Source organism: Mustelus asterias, chromosome 12 (genome assembly GCF_964213995.1).
Source record: "Mustelus asterias chromosome 12, sMusAst1.hap1.1, whole genome shotgun sequence".
NCBI classification, from domain to species: Eukaryota; Metazoa; Chordata; class Chondrichthyes; order Carcharhiniformes; family Triakidae; genus Mustelus; species Mustelus asterias.
The window spans coordinates 28270388-28287104 of NC_135812.1; the positions used below are offsets into that span (position 1 = coordinate 28270388).

The 16717-nt window shown below is 43.8% G+C and overlaps 1 protein-coding gene and 1 pseudogene across 2 annotated transcripts in view; one reads left to right on the forward strand and one right to left on the reverse strand.

Annotated features, from left to right (window-relative positions):
• Positions 1 to 6162, reverse strand: part of ggnbp2 (gametogenetin binding protein 2) — a 65273-nt gene extending 59111 nt beyond the window's left edge. The window contains exon 1 of one of the 2 annotated variants that reach the window (XM_078224963.1): positions 5461 to 6162. In XM_078224963.1, coding sequence (XP_078081089.1) covers positions 5461 to 5553 — 93 coding nt within the window. In that variant the 5' untranslated portion in view covers positions 5554 to 6162. The remainder of the gene's footprint in view (positions 1 to 5460) is intronic. The other variant, XM_078224964.1, reaches the window with a different exon arrangement.
• A 1445-nt stretch (positions 6163 to 7607) lies between these two features.
• On the forward strand, positions 7608 to 11010 carry LOC144501879 (large ribosomal subunit protein uL6 pseudogene; annotated as a pseudogene).
• Positions 11011 to 16717: the final 5707 nt, after the last annotated feature.

Sequence of the window (16717 nt, forward strand, 5' to 3'; positions counted from 1 at the left end):
AGTAATCACAGGGTGGATGCAACTGAATAAAATCAGATATTACAAATTAAAATTAGACACATTGGAGGGGGCAATAGAAGGCAAAATAATTCAGCAGCAGTACTTATGGAAATGAAAACTCAAGTGCAACATTAAAACGAGAAACTACAAAATTAATACAAAAATTTCAGTAGTCATCCGCTAGATCTTTAAATCAGGGACAAAGTAGCACAGCCTGGAGATCAACCCCCTGTATGTGCGATACTGAACTATGAAGTGGTTTGCACTTGGATGTCCCAATGAATCTGCCTGAAGAACTTCCATGTAGTGTGTCACCTGCTTGCTCCAGGAACACTATTTTTTCCCTTGTCCTCAAGAGATCCCAAACTACTTTAGAGGCAATTTATTTTTGCAGAGTAGTCAATTCATGGTCAACATGTGTAGAAGGTTTATAAGAAAGATAAGTTAATGAACCAGTTAGTCAAAAGGCAAAACTCTGCAGATGCTGGAATGAGAAAAGAAAAATGCTGGAAGTACTCAGCAGATCAGGCAGCGTGTGTGAAGCAAAACAGAATTAACATTTCAGGTCAATGAAGGTGGTCAATGAAGAATTCACACTTCAACTGAACACAATCTTCACTATACTTATTACCACTCGTTGGCCTTTGCATCATGAAATCTTTTATTAGTTAATCTCTTATGCCCTCTAATCAAGACCTTCCCTTTTGTTCTTCCTGCCACTCCACCCTTCTACTGGCTTAAACTCTCTCATTTCTACTTTCCTTCAGTAGTGATGAAAGGTTGATCTGAAACGTCGCCTGACGTATGTTTCCCTCCACTGCCTGACCTGGGTATTTCTAGCAGTTTTGAACCAGTTAATCTATTTTGGTGATTGTCCCACTGGAAGATCTTTCCGGCTCCTTTTTAAATATCACCTAAACAGGTAGGCAGGACATCAGATTAACATTTTACCCACAAACAGCACTTTTGAAAATGCAGTATTCTCCCAGTTTACACCTCTGTAACATTACTCGTCTCTATCCTCCCTCAGCCCATTTGCTAAAATGCTTGTCATGCTTTTATCACCCAGAGGCTTTACTGTCCCGCCATTCTCCACCTCCATAAAATTGAGTTCAGTCAATACTCCACTGCCCAGATCCTAATGTCCAACTAATTAATCATTCCTGTACTCACTGATGTACATTGGCATCCAATCTAATGCTTCAGATTTAAAATCATCAACCTGCTCAATTACCTCAATAACATTAATTTTTTCAGCCCTGCAGCCCTCAAGGTTGCACCGCTCCAACTCTGGCTCCTCACAGATCCCTCATTCACTTCAACCAACTATTGATGACAGTGCACAAGCTCTAAATTCTGTAATTCCCTCCTTAAAGCTCACCATCTCTTTTCTGCTTCAAGATCAACCTCAAATTGAGCTTTTAGCATGCCATTACAAAAAGAGAAATACTGGAAAATCTCAGCAGGTCTGAAAGCATCCGTGAAGAGAGAATAGAGCCAACGATTCAACTCTAAATGACCCTTTGTCAGAGCTGGCTCAGATCAGTATTCGAAGGACAATTCATCTAAACTCAAAACGTTGGCACTATTCTCCCTCCACACCTCTGGCCCCCTTCCCACTTACATGCTGCATGCCACAGCTTAATCATCCAAAAACATTGCATATTTCCACATACATGTGGACAGCACCGAGCTCCAGCCCACCCTCCAGTGCATGATCTGTCAGACTGCACAACCGACATTCAAATTGACTATTCCAATGCAATCCTGGCCAACTTCCCAAGTTCTACCCTCCATAAATTGTATCATTCAAAACTCTGCTGCCTGTATGCTAATTTGCACCACGTCCTGTTCATCTAGTACCCATGTCCTATCTAAACTACAGTCACTCCCAGTTAAGCAAAGCCTTGATTTTAAAATTCTCATCCTTGTTTCAAATCCCTCCATGGCTTCACCTCTCTCTATCTGTAATCCACCAGTCCTCATATTGGTACTGCTCCAATATTGGCCTTCAGCATCCCCAATTTTAAATCACCCCAAAGGCAGCCATGCCTTTAGCTGCCTTAACATGCTTTTGGCCATCTGTCCTAGTATGTCCCTAAACAGCTCAGTATCAAATGGTTTAATAACACGTGAAACACCTGGAAAAGTTTTACTATGTAAAAGTGATACATAAAGAAAATAAAAAAAGAGAAATGCTGGAAAATCTCAGGAGGTCTGAAAGCATCTGAGGAGAGAGAATAGAGCCAACATTTCAAGTCTAAATGACCCTTTGTCAGAACTGGCTCAGATCAGTATTCTGACGAAGGGTCATCTAAACTCGAAACGTTGGCACTATTCTCCCTCCACAGATGCTGTCAGACATGCTGAGATTTTCCAGCATTAACAGTATTTTGCCTTTAAGGCAATAAAGTAATCGATAGGTAATAAAGTAGTTGATCTAATAAAGCGCTAGCCTCGAAGTGAGGCTTGGATTCACTCAGTTAGCCAGGCTAACAAAAATGGTGCAAGGTTTAAAGAGTTTTGATATCTAATGCCATGCAGACATGGCATTAAATGTGCCAATTGTCAAAAAAGCTGGAAGATTCCAGGTCAGGACAGCAGTGGTAAGTCAAGCGGCCTCAATTTGGGAAGGCAAAGTTTATTTGAAGGATCCATACCCAACCATCTTCCCTTGAACATTGCAAGGTGTTTCAGACAGGGGCAAGGCCAAGCCAGACAGTGAGAGAGATGAGAAGGTGCACCCTAAGTATGGTTAAAGAAATAGGTTTGAGAAGTTTTCAAAAAGAGGCTGAAGGATTTTAGAAGTAGCTTAAACAAAATCAGACTCAGTCAGCTAACAGTTCTTCCACAATTAGTAGGGTGGGAAAATGGAGTATTCTGGGGCTGATGAAAAAGAGGGGGGAATATTCTGCTGGAGGCAATTGCAGTGAAGGTGAGATGAGGAAAGTTAATTTCCTGCAAGTGGAGAAAGGCAGAACCACTCTAGGTTAGAGGAGAGACAATACACTAAGGGGCAACAGTGCAGGTCAGATCAGTGGATGGAGAAAGAGCACATGCAGCTAAACCTGGAACTGAAATGCATTTAAGGGATAATGGACACAATGGACAGATAGGCAGGTCAGACGCTTGGAATCCTGCTGCGAGTAACTCCTAACTCTGCACAGGTGCTCCACCATCTACAAGGCACAGTAGTGTGATGGAATACTTTCCACTTGCCTGCACAAGTGCAGCTCTAACAATAATCAAGAAGCCCGACACCATCTAGGACAAATCAGCCCACTTGACCAGCACCCCATCCACCACCTTAAAGATTTGCTCCCTCCGCTCTTGACAGTCTTGTAGCAGTCTTTACAAGATGCACTGCAGCAACTCACCAAGGCTCCTTCAAAATCCATGACATCCACTAACTAGAATTCAAGAAAGAGCCTCACAAGGCCACTTTCTCAAGGGCAGTCAATACTGGCCTAGGCAGTAATGCCCATTTCCCGTGAAAGAATAAAACAGCAAACCAGCTTCACACTTCTGAATCATTCTGTATGTCTTAATCATGATAATGGTATCACCTTAATATGTAAATCTATACACTTTCATAGGTTTGAAAGATTTGAGAAGTGTGAAGCTGTAGAGCAACAAATCAATGTCAAAGCAAAGCAATGATGTGGAGATGCCGGCGTTGGACTGGGGTAAACACAGTAAGAAGTTTAACAACACCAGGTTAAAGTCCAACAGGTTTATTTGGTAGCAAAAGCCACACAAGCTTTCGAGGCTCTGAGCCCCTTCTTCAGGTGAGTGGGAATTCTGTTCACAAACAGAACTTATAAAGACACAGACTCAATTTACATGAATAATGGTTGGAATACGAATACTTACAACTAATCCAGTCTTTAAGAAACAAAACAATGGGAGTGGAGAGAGCATCAAGACAGTACCAGGAAAAAAGCAATACCAGGAATAGATGGCACAAAAGCATTGTGCACTCATGAAATAAAGCAATTGCTCAAGTTTGTTTTCAGCCATCAATATTGTAATTTGATTATACAATTGAAAAAAAATAGTTAAAAAATCAGTTATTTCTTCAAAAAAATAGTTTGCAGCTCCCTTGACCTAGCACATCAAGACAACATCCAGCACAGTCCAAGTCATGCAAATTAAACAGATGACAGAGTCATTAGTGAACTAGCATACAGGGGTCACAACTAGCCAGATCACCCATTTTGTGGGCAGAGAAAGTGGGGGAAGGGGTGAGCTAGAGGAAAAACGGTGGTCCACCCCACCTTTATCCAGCCATCTGGGTGGAAAATGAATGTGCGTACATGACAACAGTCAATTTTAGCTGTGATAGCCTTCATAATCAAATACCCTGCCATCACTCTCACAAACCAAGCATAAGGAGCTCATTTAAGCCAAAGTACCATTGGGCATGACACTTCCGAAATGCCAGAAAAAGCTAATATCTTGGAAGACAGAGGAAACCTTTAACAATCTGTTGGCATGGTACACCAAGTTGTATGTGTGTGCCAGACTGGGTACAAATGGTACAAGATTAGCTAAAATGAGTACCACAAGTGGCTGCACGAACCAAATATTTTGCATAATCTTCCATGTAAATTCAACTATCATTCTACACAATTACACATTTATAAAATCCCACATATTTTAACATGGGAAACTGCACACTGATTTCAGGTTTATTGTGTGCACGCTGATTTCAAGTTTACTGCAATGTAATTATTTTCCAAAGATGCGAGCAAGTAAAACTTTGCAATTTTGAACAAGCTAATTCTGTCCCAACTCAAACATTATACAGGAGCCAAAAAAAATGCAATCTGAAAATATTGGGGTTAATTCTGTCCCACTCAAATTATTATACAGGGGCAAAAAAAATGCAATATCTGAAAATATTGGGGTTTAAAAAGTTACATTTGAAGGTGGAACAAAAATACAATGTTTTGCAGTCAAAAGGTTAAACTGGAATGTAAAACGTGATCTAATCATCTACAAAGAACGAATTTATTTTAAAAAATGATAAAGGGATGATGTAACAATCTGCATTTGTACAAAGTCTGCATTTGAACTTGAAGGTTTTTTTTTAAAAATGCCAGTCATACAGCATAAACTGACGCACTTCATAACTTGGTAACTTGCAGGATCTGAGGCCCAAGAGGAGGAAAGGGCAGGCTGCACTCCAGGCGGGCCTAGTGGGCAAAAGGCTGCTGATGGACCTCCCTGCAGTTTTGCACACCGTGTCCCAAAGAGGGAAGTGCGACGGTGCTCAGACGCCAGGGGCCTAGTGCGGGAGCCCGCTGATCCTCAGGCGCGGGCGGCCCAGTTCCAGGCCAGGCCCCGAGGCCTCGCCCTTCCTCCTCACCCCCCATTTTCCTTCCTCCTCACCCCCCATTTTCCTTCCTCCTCACCCCCCATTTTCCTTCCTCCTCCTCCCTCCCCCCCCAAACTCACCGTCAGGGTGTCGTCGATGTAGAGCGGGATCTGCCTCTTCTCGAAGGGGAACTCTTCCTCGCCGTCTCTGCAGACGGCCACCAGGCGCGCCATGTCAACACCGAGGAGGAGGAGGACGAGGGGAAGCTGACAGCACCAACCGCCACTCACTGACACACACACACCCTCCCCCTGCGGGGCCTGAGGGGGGGGGAGAAAATCCTCCCGCTCCGCTTCAATCCAAACAGCTGAGCGCCCAACGGCGGTTGTCTGTGTGGGGTGAGGGGGCCCGCTGTGTCGAAGGGGAGGCTTTGGGCCTGGGGGGGGGGGGGGGAAATCAGGCTGGAGCCGCACTCAGGGACGGGCGCTGCCTCCCGCTCCCCGCAAACTCGCCTCCCTCTCCACCAAAATATTCGAATAAAAATGGAGCGCGTCACAGCCACAGCGCCGCCGCCTCCATCCGCCCCGGCAAAAGAGATCCTTCCCTTTAACCCCCTCAGCTCAGCGACGCCTTCTTCCCGCCTCAGTCAGCGCCACCACCCTCCCCTCGCTGCCCCCTCAGATTTCTTATTTCCCCCTCTCTCTCTCTCGATTGTTCTGTCTCTGTGTGCGTGTGTTTTGATATTAACTCTCTACTGTTGAACGGGCAGTTTTCCTCCTCTCTCTCTCTCTGCGGCCGGGCCCAGGGACGTGGCGACAGATTCAACATCCGCCACCACCCCCGCTGAAAGTAGTTCCGATCGGTCTGCGCATGAGCGAGGGAGGAGGGGGGCAGCCGAGCACTCGGCGCACGCGCGCTCACCCACTCCACTCGGCGCACGCGCGCTCACCCACTCCACTCGGCGCACGCGCGCTCACCCGCTGGGATCCAGGCTCCTGTCTGCAGAGTCTCTGCCCAGCAAACAGTAAAGGGCTCTGATGAAAAGTCACCCAATACTCGAAACGTTGGCTCTATTCTCTCCCACAAACGCTGTCAGACCTGCTGAGGGTTTGCCAGCATTTTTCAGTTTTTGTTTCAGATTTCAGCACCTGCAATATTTTGCTTTTATTCTGAACAATAACACAGTGGTTGGCTCTGCTGCTTCACAGCACCAGGGACCCGGGTTCGATTCCCGGCTTGGGTCGCTGTTATGTGTGGAGTTTGCACGTTCTCCGCATAGAAACCCTACAGTACAGAAAGAGGCCATCTGGCCCATCGAGTCTGCACCGACCACAATCCCACCCAGGCCCCACCCCCATATCCCTACACATTTACCCGCTAATCCCTCTAACCTACGCATCTCAGCACACTAAGGGGCAATTTTAGCATGGCCAATCAACCTAACCCACACATCTTTGGACTGTGGGAGGAAACCGGAGCACCCGGAGGAAACCCACACAGACATGGGGAGAATGTGCAAACTCCACACATGTCTGCATGGGTTTCCTCCGGGTGTTCCGGTTTCCTCCCACGGTCTGAAAGACGTGCTGGTATGGGGCATTGACCCAAACAGACTGTGGCGACTAGGGGAATTTCACAGTAACTTCATCGCACTGTTAATGTAAGCCTTACTTGTGACTAATAAATAAATAAACTTTAAACTTTAGTAATGATGCCCGGAGAGAGTTGGCCAAAATAACTGAAAAACACCCACTTACCACAGGAGGCCACAGAGAGCCCACACTACTTTGCATCAATAAATCCTTGGTGTAGATTGTATTTTCTTTTTAAAAAAAGGAAAGATTTGCATTTATATTTCACTCACACAGGGCATGCCAAAGTTCTTCACTGACCTTGAACTGCAGTCATTTGTCATGTAGCAGCAACCAATTTGGGCATAGCAAGATACAAATGACAATCCAGTCAGACACGGAAGGCCAAATGGCCTTCTGTGCTGTAATTCTGTGATTTTTAAAAACTTGATTTGATTTATTATTGTCACATGTATTGGTACACAGTGAAAAGTATTGTGTCTTGCTCGTCATACAGACAAAATATATTGTTCATAGAGTACATTGGGGAGAAGGAAAGGAGAAGGTGCAGAATATAGTGTTACAGTCATAGCTAGGGTGTAGAGAAAGGTCCATTCAAAAGTCTGATGTTAGCAGGTGATAATGAAAATTTGTTATTAGATGTTGGTTGAAGAATAAAGTATTGGTAGAGATTGGCACCCTTCCATCTGCAAGAGATGGTGGGAATGCAGCCTCAGAACTTTGGTGAGGTCAGATAAGATCGTTTGCTGCACTTCCTATGACAACTGAACAAGCTGATTCTGGAGAGCCAACGTCTACCACATACATGTGCTGCATGTGAAGTTATCCCTTGCTGGTGGTGAGGGGTGGTGTCTACTGACACCTTGGTGGAAGGCTGCCATCTGCTTTGGAGCTTTTGAAACCACATCTCCTCTTGGTGGAAAATTCTTACCTAATAGTTGGTGTCGCCATTTGCATCAAATATCAGCTAGAGTTTCCCACTTGTCATGATTGATGTTGAAGGCTTTCAATCTCTCTTTTGACCTCATCCTTGAATCGAAGATTTGGGCACCTTTCTAGTCTCTTAGCATAGGCTATCTCCCCGCAGAGCATATTTGTGGGGGGTTTTGGCCATCTTCCGTCCTGTGCACATACCCAAGCCAGCAAAGTTTCCTTTGCTTGATTCATGCTCATAAGCTCAACGTGTCTGCTCCAGAAAAGACAGCTTAGAGTCATAGAGTTTTTCAGCACAGAAAGAGGCCCTTTGCCCCAACATGTCTGTGCCTCATCAAGCACCCATCTATTTTAATCCCATTTTCCAGCACTTGGTTCGATATTGGTGAATTTGTTTTTCCATGTGATGCCGAGGTTGCGCCATACATTCGAAAGATGGAAATAATTTTGCTTTTTTTTTTGATAGGTGTAAGTTGTCCAAGCTTCACTGCCACACAGCAACATGCTGAGGATACATACTTTGTAGATAAGGATCTCAGTCTTGTGATCAATTTGTTGTTTTCCATGCCCATTTTGTTAGTTGGCCAAAGTTGGTGGCTGCCTATCCAATGTGTGTGAATCATAGAATCTCTACATTGAAGAAAGAGGCCATTTGGCCCAATGAATCTGCATCATCCACAATCCCCCCAGGCCCGATACCTGTAACCCCATATATTTAACCTGCTAATCCCCTGACACTAAGGGGCAATTTAGCAGGGCCAGTCAACCTAACCTGCACAGCTTTGGAGTGTGGGAGGAAACCGGAACAGCCAGAGAAAACCCACGCAGAATGTGCAGAATGTGCAGAGACAGTGACCCAAGCAAAGAATTGAACCCGGGTCCCTGGCGCTGTGAGACAGCATTGCTAACCACTGTGCCACTATGCCACCCCACACATGGGGCTTCAGTTTAACGGTTCATTTACACATCTAAAAGTGAACCACTTCCATTGTACTGCACTGGAATATTAGTCCAGATTTTGTACTCAAGCCATCAGAATGGGATTTCATCCAACAACCTCCAACTCAGAGGCAAGAATGCTACCAATTGAGTCCTAACTGATACATCACCTATGTACACACACATATAAATGCTAATTTTCCCTTTTCAGTAGAGGGCAGATGCACACACTTTAGAAATGAAGTCAGGTTCTTTCTGTCTGTTCTCAGAGCTTTGACAAGTGAAATTGTGCACAGCAGTAGATTTGCAAACTGGGACCAGCTCCCCAATATTTAGGAATAACAAAATAGATGCCTAATTGGAGCCAGTGCAATACAGTAGAGGCTATGTCCTCAGCACATCCCAAAGAGGTCAAACATCCCAGCCAATTCTTGAGAGTCCCTGGATTGTGACTGACCATCATAGTGAAGGTTCATTCGGGGAGGCGCTTAACATATTAAGAGACTTCATTGGGAACATATAGAGGTGAAATCAGGCATCAGAGAAAATGCACAAACCTCCAAGAAATGCATCTACCCGACCCTCCAAGCACCACCTGTCTCGCATGTGGCAGAGTCTGCATAATGCATATTGCACTTGTCAGTCATCTGTTATAAAACGAAGGTTCATCCCCCCTCTCAGAACTAACACCGAAACACCCAAAGAGGAGTACCTTGCCTTATAATCTGTAAAAAGTGTGTATGAAATGGTGTGACCTGCTTCTTGTGGTTAAATACAAAATAAATCTCTTTGACACTCTAAAATCAACCCGTAATGACTTATTTATCTAACTAACAGTGAACAAATTAACTGAACTATTAACAAACCAAATAAATCGCTTCGAACTACCAACCATTCCTGAATAAAACTAGATTCTAATGGTATGCCGTTCCAAAATATACAGTTCCCACTCATATACAAAATAGAATTTAGTCATTCTCTAAATTACAACCAGGTTTTGAGTCTTCTGGAATATTCTGGGCCTTCTCTGTTGATTCTTCTGTCTAGAACTTCTTTCTTCTTTGGTACCTTTGCTATCTAGATCATGCTTTCTCTAAGACATAGATGAAGCTATGAGAGTCAGCAATTCCCTCAAGAGAGAGAGAGTTGAGAGCTGTTTTCTCTGGCAGGTGGCAGTTGCTCTCTCTTTTTGTCCCACTGCCCCATTCTTTTACACCTGTGATGACATATCAATATTTCCCAGAATAGGATTAGTCCTAGGTTGTCAAAACTATCAGATGTAAATTTAATAGGTTCTTGGTATCTAAGTGCCTAATTCAAATTGATTGGCTAAATTCAAAAGCCTGTTGCCTTGGCAAAAACTGCTGCTTGGCCTTTCGATACAAATGTTTCAGTTTGGGGCTCCCTATGTACTTGCATTTTTAAAAACTCAGCACAGAAAAGCACCACCTTTTAAAGAGACCATGCAAAGATTCCCACGCCCCCTCTCCTAGCATTTTACAATTTTACCATTAAAGAAGACCATTCTCAGTAACCAGATTGTTGACATTCCTGACAGTGTTGATGTGACTTTGAAAGGCCGCACTGTCATTGTAAAGGGGCCTCGAGGAACATTGCGCAGGGAATTTAACCACATTAACCTGGAACTCAGCCTTCTTGGCACCAAGAAAAAGAAGCTTCAAGTTGACAAATGGTGGGGTAACAGAAAAGAGTTGGCCACGGTGCGGACAATCTGCAGTCATGTGCAGAACATGATCAAGGGTGTCACCGCAGGTTTCCGTTACAAGATGAGATCAGTGTATGCTCATTTCCCCATTAACGTGGTTGTTCAGGAACCAGGATCTCTGGTAGAAATCCATAACTTCCTGGGAGAAAAGTATATTCGTAGAGTTCGTATGAAGCCAGGTGTTTCATGTATAGTTTCCCAGGCCCAGAAAGATGAGCTTGTCCTTGAGGGAAACGACATTGAACTCGTGTCAAACTCTGCTGCCCTGATTCAACAGGCAACAACAGTCAAAAACAAGGATATCCGAAAATGTTTGGATGGTATTTACGTCTCTGAGAAGGGTGCAGTTGTTGACACCTCAGCATAGACATAATGGATTAAAGCTGCTCTCATTCAACAAGCAACAACAGTGAAAAAGAAGGATATTCGTAAATTCCTGGATGGCATCTATGTGAGCGAAAAGACCACTGTGGTTCCACAGTTCGCTGAATAACTCTGCTCTCAGATAGAAACCATTAATAAATTCTATGGACTGAAAAAAAAACGCCAAATTTTAACTTCCTACCTCCCAATCTACAATTACTCTACCCAACTTTGCAACACATCTCAGAACCCATTGAATTATAGGCCATCCCCAATCCTGAGGGACAGCCTATAAAGAAGATGGCAGTCTGCATTGAATCTGAGTCAAAGTTGGTGAAAATGGATGTGAAGGGAAGAAATTATGGAAAGAGAGATTTCTTCAAAAGAAAGGCAAATTGCACACACAAAAGTCTGTGGAAGGCAAGATCCAGCGGAGGAAGGTAAAGGGAATGTTTAAGCTACTGATATTGGGACAGGAGGGAAAATGATGGAAGGATAGCTGGTTAAAGAAGTTAAGGGGAACCAGCTTACATGTGAATAGATTGCTCAAAATTGTATCAAATTATAATGAAAGGATAACATTATTTGTTTTTTCCACATTGCTATCAAGTTTATTTTCTTAGCGACTAGTTTTATTTAGGGTAGCTGCAATGTAATTTTAAGCAAGCTTATAATTATATTTGAGAAGTAGCATAAAGATCAGCTCTGTCCTGTATGTATTATTATTTTATTATCTGTACATCAACACCATTCTAAATTGTAACTGATCAACTAAATGCAGCCAGTTATGCGGATAGGTGACAGCAACTTTAGTTCCTCAAGAGAGAGCACAGCACAGGATTGTCTTGTCCGTTGAACTACTCATTGCTGTTCATCTCCTTGCCTTCCACTTTTCAGAAGTCTGAACTTCAGTATTTTGAGATTTTCAATGTCGGCATGCATGTATAAGCCTTTCAATTGCTTCCTGGTTACATTTTAAGTAAGAATGACCAATTACTGATAGCTGCATTTCAACTGGAAGTAATGTTACCACTTTTCACCAAAGTCATCTGAGTGCAGCTTAGATGCTGAGCACAACACTGGCATCTACCCAGCAATGTGGAAAATTGCCCAGGTATGTCCTGTGCACAAGAAACAAGACAAACCCCACGTGGCCAATTACCGCCTCATCAATCCACTCTTGATCATCAGTAAAGTGCTGGAAGGGGTCATCAAAAGCACTATTAAGAGGCACTTACTCAGTAATAACCTGCTCATGGATGTTCACTTTGGGGTTCCGCCAGGATCACTCAGCGCTTCACCTCATCACAACCTTGGTTCAAACATGGACAAAAGAGCTGAATTCCAGAGGTGAGGTGAGAGTGACTGCCCTTGACATCAAGGCAGCATTTGTCCGAGTGTGGCATCAAGGAGTCCGAGCTAAACTGGAGTCAATAGGAATCAGGGGGGAAATCTCAGCTGGTTGGAGGCATACTTGGCACAAAGGAAGGTAGTTGTGGTGGTTGGAAGAGAATAATCTCAGTCCAGGACATCACTGCAGGAGTTCCTGAGGGTAGAGTCCTAGGCCCAACTATCTTCAGCTGCTTCATCGATGACCTTCCTTCCATCAGAAAGTCAGAAATAGGGATGTTTGCTGATCACTGCACAATGTTTAGAACCATTCATGAATACTCAGATACTGAAACAGACCATGTCCAAATGCAGCAAGACCTGGACAATATCCAGGCTGACAAGTGGCAAGTAACATTTGCACCCCACAAGTGCCAGGCAATGACCAGCTCCAACAAGAGAGGATCTAACTATCGCTGCTTGACATTTAGTTGCATTCACTAATGTCCTTCAGGGAAGGAAATCTGCCATCTTTACCTGGTCCGGCCTACATGTTACTCCTGATCCACAGCATTGTGGTTGATTCTTAAATGTCCTCATGTGGCAATGTTGCAGGAATGGTAATGGCGTGAAACCAGATGAATGTAGGTTAGGTTGATTGGCCATGCTAAATTGCCCCTTAGTGTCAGGGGGATTAGCAGGGTAAATACATGGGGTTACGGAGGTAAGGCCTGGGATTGTGGTCAGTGCAGACTTGATGGGCCGGATAGCCTCCTTCTGCACTGTACGGATTCTATGATTCTAAGATTCTATGAGTGCAGTCCCATCCACCTGGACAACAGTGGAAAGGCATCAGAGGATAATGGTGTGGTCAACTGTGTCAAAGGCTGCAGGCAGGTTGAGGAGTTTAACTTCATCACAGCCACATAGATGGTTATTTCTGACTTTGATAAGAGCTGTTTCGAGACTGTAGCATGGGCGGAGACCTGATTGGTGGGATTCAAATATGGAGTCCTTGGAAAGATGAACATGGATTTGACAGAAATACTTCAATTTTGATTTGATTTATTATTGTCACATGTATTAACATAGTGAAAAGTATTGCTTCTTGCACGCTATACAGACAAAACATACCGTTCATAGAGAAGGAAAGGAGCGAGTGCAGAATGTAGTGTTGCAGTCATAGCTAGGGTGTAGAGAAAGATCAACTTAATGCAAAGTAAGTCCATTCAAAAGTCTGACAGCAGTAGGGAAGAAGCTGTTCTTGAGTTGGTTGATACGTGACCTCAGACTTTTGTGTCTTTTTCCCAATGGAAGAAGGTGGAAGAGAGAATGACCGGGGTGTGTGGCGTAGTTTAAAAGAGTTAGAATGGAGTTTTAGAAGCATAGAACGAGGGTAAAAGATAGAATTAGAAGGTATGCTGGACACAGCTTGCAAGAAGTCACCTCACTCCGGTGCCATTTTGGAAAACAAAAGGTTGGAAGGATGGTGTGGGTCAAGGGTTTTATTTTTGATGAGATTTAAAGGAGAGATGGCATTTGTAGAGAGAGAACCATTAACTGTCCGCGCAGCTTGGAGGACTGAAGGGCCTGTTCCCGTGCTGTACTTTTTTTTGTTCATATCAGTTAATGTGACACCACTGTTTAAAAAAAGAGGTAGACAAAAGGCGGGTAACTATAGGCCAATTAGCTTAACTTCTGTAGTGGGGAAAATGCTTGAATCTATCATCAAGGAAGAAAAAGTGAGACATCTGGATAAAATTGTCCCATTGGGAAGATGCAGCATGGGTTCATGAAAGGCAGGTCATGTTTAACTAATTTAGTGGAATTATTTGAGGACATTACGGTGGGCAATGGGGAACTGGTGAATGTGATGTATCTGGATTTCCAGAAGGCATTCAACAAGGTGCCACACAAAAGGCTGCTGCATAAGATAAAGGTGCACAGTGTTATGGGTAATGTATTAGCATGCATAGAGAATTGGTCAACTAACAGAAAGCAAAGAGTTGGGATAAATAGGTTTTTCCTGGTTGGCGGTCAATGACTAGTGGTGTGCTTCAGGGATCAGTGTTGGGACCGCAATTGTTTACAATTTACAGAGATGATTTGGAGTTGGGGACCAAGTGTAGTGTGTCAAAGTTCGCAGATGACACTAAGATGAGTGGTAGAGCAAAGTGTGCAGAGGACGCTGAAAATCTGCAGAGGGATATAGACAGTTTAAGTGAGTTGGCAAGGGTCTGGCAGATGGAGTACAATGTTGGTAAATGTGAGGTCATCCATTTTGGCAGGAATAACAGCAAAATGGACTATTATTTAAATGGTAAAAAATTGCAGCATGCTGCTGTGAAGAGTGTGTCCTTGTGTACGAATGACAAAAGTTGGTTTGCAGATGCAGCAGGTAATTAAGAAGGTAAATGGAATTTTGTCCTTCATTGCTACTGGGATGGAGTTTAAAAACAGGGGGATTATGTTGCAACTGTATAAGGTGCTGATGATGCCACACCTGGAGTACTGTGCACAATTTTGCTCTCTTTACTTGAGAAAGGATATAGTGGCACTAGAGGGGGTGCAGAGGAGATTCACTAGGTTGATTCCGGAATTGAGAGGCTTATGTGGAGGGACTGGGTAGACTGGGACTCTAGGAATTTAGGTAGGGACCTCTACCTCTAGGGACTCTCGACTTGGAATTTAAAAGAATGAGGGGGGAATCTTATAGAAACATATAAGATTATGAATGAAATATATAAGATAGAAGCAGGGAGGTTGTTTCCACTGGTGGGTGAAACCAGAACTAGGGGACATAACCTCAAAATAAGGGGAGCAGATTTAGAATTGAGTTGAGGAGGAACTTCTTCACCCAGAGGTGAATCTGTGGAATTCCCTGCTCAGTGAAGCAGTTGGGACTACTCCGTTGAATTTTTTTAAAGCAAAGATAGATTTTTGACCAGTAAAGGAATTAAGGGTTATGGTGAGCGGGTGGGTAAGTGGAGCTGAGTCCACAAAAAGATCAGCCATGATCTTATTGAATGGCGGAGCAGGCTTGAGCGGCCAAATGGCCTACTCCTGCTCCTGGCTCTTTTGTTTTTTAACATGGAGAGAGGGGGAGGAAGTTGAATGGTGAGCAGTTTATTGGGAATAGGGCTGAGGGAGCAAGAGGTGGGCCTAATGGACAAGGTGAGCTCGGAGAGCACATGAGGGGAGGTTGGAGAAAAACTAGAGGAAGATTTGAGTTCTAGGCTAGGGTAGGAAGGAACTTTAGAGGAAATTTTGTCTGGTGGGCTAGTGGAAGGGTGTGGAGTGGCAGAAGCAGCTAATCAGATGGTCTCAACCTTAGTGACAGAGAAGCCCTCATTTCCTCATACCCATTGTTGGAGGTAAGGGTAGATGAAGGGATTGAAGAAGAGTTTGCAGTGGGAAAAAAAAGTTAGTGGTTATCTTTGCATCCTAGGATGATCATGAATTGGTGAGTTATTTTAGCAGATAACAGCAGGATCTGATGGGTGCTTTTTGTGGTACAGACAGATCTGGTGATGAATGGCTAAACTAGTTGTCCTCCATATCCCTTAATGCCTGTGTCCCTTGAATTAGAAGGTATGGAGATGAGGGATGTACCAGTAGGAATGGAGTAAGAGTTTTAACAACGCCAGGTTAAAGTCCAACAGGTTTATTTGGTAGCAAATGCCATTAGCTTTCGGAGTGCTGCTCCTTCATCAGATGGAGTGGATATCTGCAGATATCCCTAAGCAATCTGGTTAGTTCTGTTTCAGTCCTTAACAAGTTTAAGACCAAAACAATTCCTCTTCATGGGTCAATAATCACATGGCATAACTGGGATTGAGAGCAACCCAATAATTGGATGTGCAGTAGTGAATAGCTGACCTCTGTACTGTGAGTGATTTGGCCAAGGTGGTCAATCTCACAAAGGTAGGGAGACTATTAGGACAGAGTTGAGGAGGAACTTCTTCTCTCAGAGGGTGGTGAATCTCTGGAATTCTCTGCCCACTGAAGTGGTGGAGGCTACCTCGTTGAATATGTTTAAATCACGGATCGATGGATTCCTGATCGGTAAGGGAATTAGGGGTTATAGGGATCAGGCGGGTAAGTGGAACTGATCCACTTCAGATCAGCCATGATCTTATTGAATGGCGAGGCAGGCTCGAGGGGCTAGATGGCCTACTCCTGCTCCTATTTCTTATGTTCTTATTACTACTCAGAGTCTGTGCAACTACAAGTAGGATAAACTTGGATGGTGGATGTTGTTGTGGCCAATGATACTGGAGCCTATTAGCAGCTCATCTACTAAGGCATGATCAGTGTAGGTGAATTAGGAAGGGAAGTAAAAGAGCAAGATGTAAGCAGAGTGCCGTTGAATCCTGATTTTAAACCTCTTTTAAAAAATTTATTTATCCAATTCAATCCAATCAAGTCCATTTCAGAGTTTCAACAAGTTGAGACATTCCCGATCCAAGCTGACAAGAAAAGGCTCTCACCTCCTGTCTTGGGCTTGATCTACAT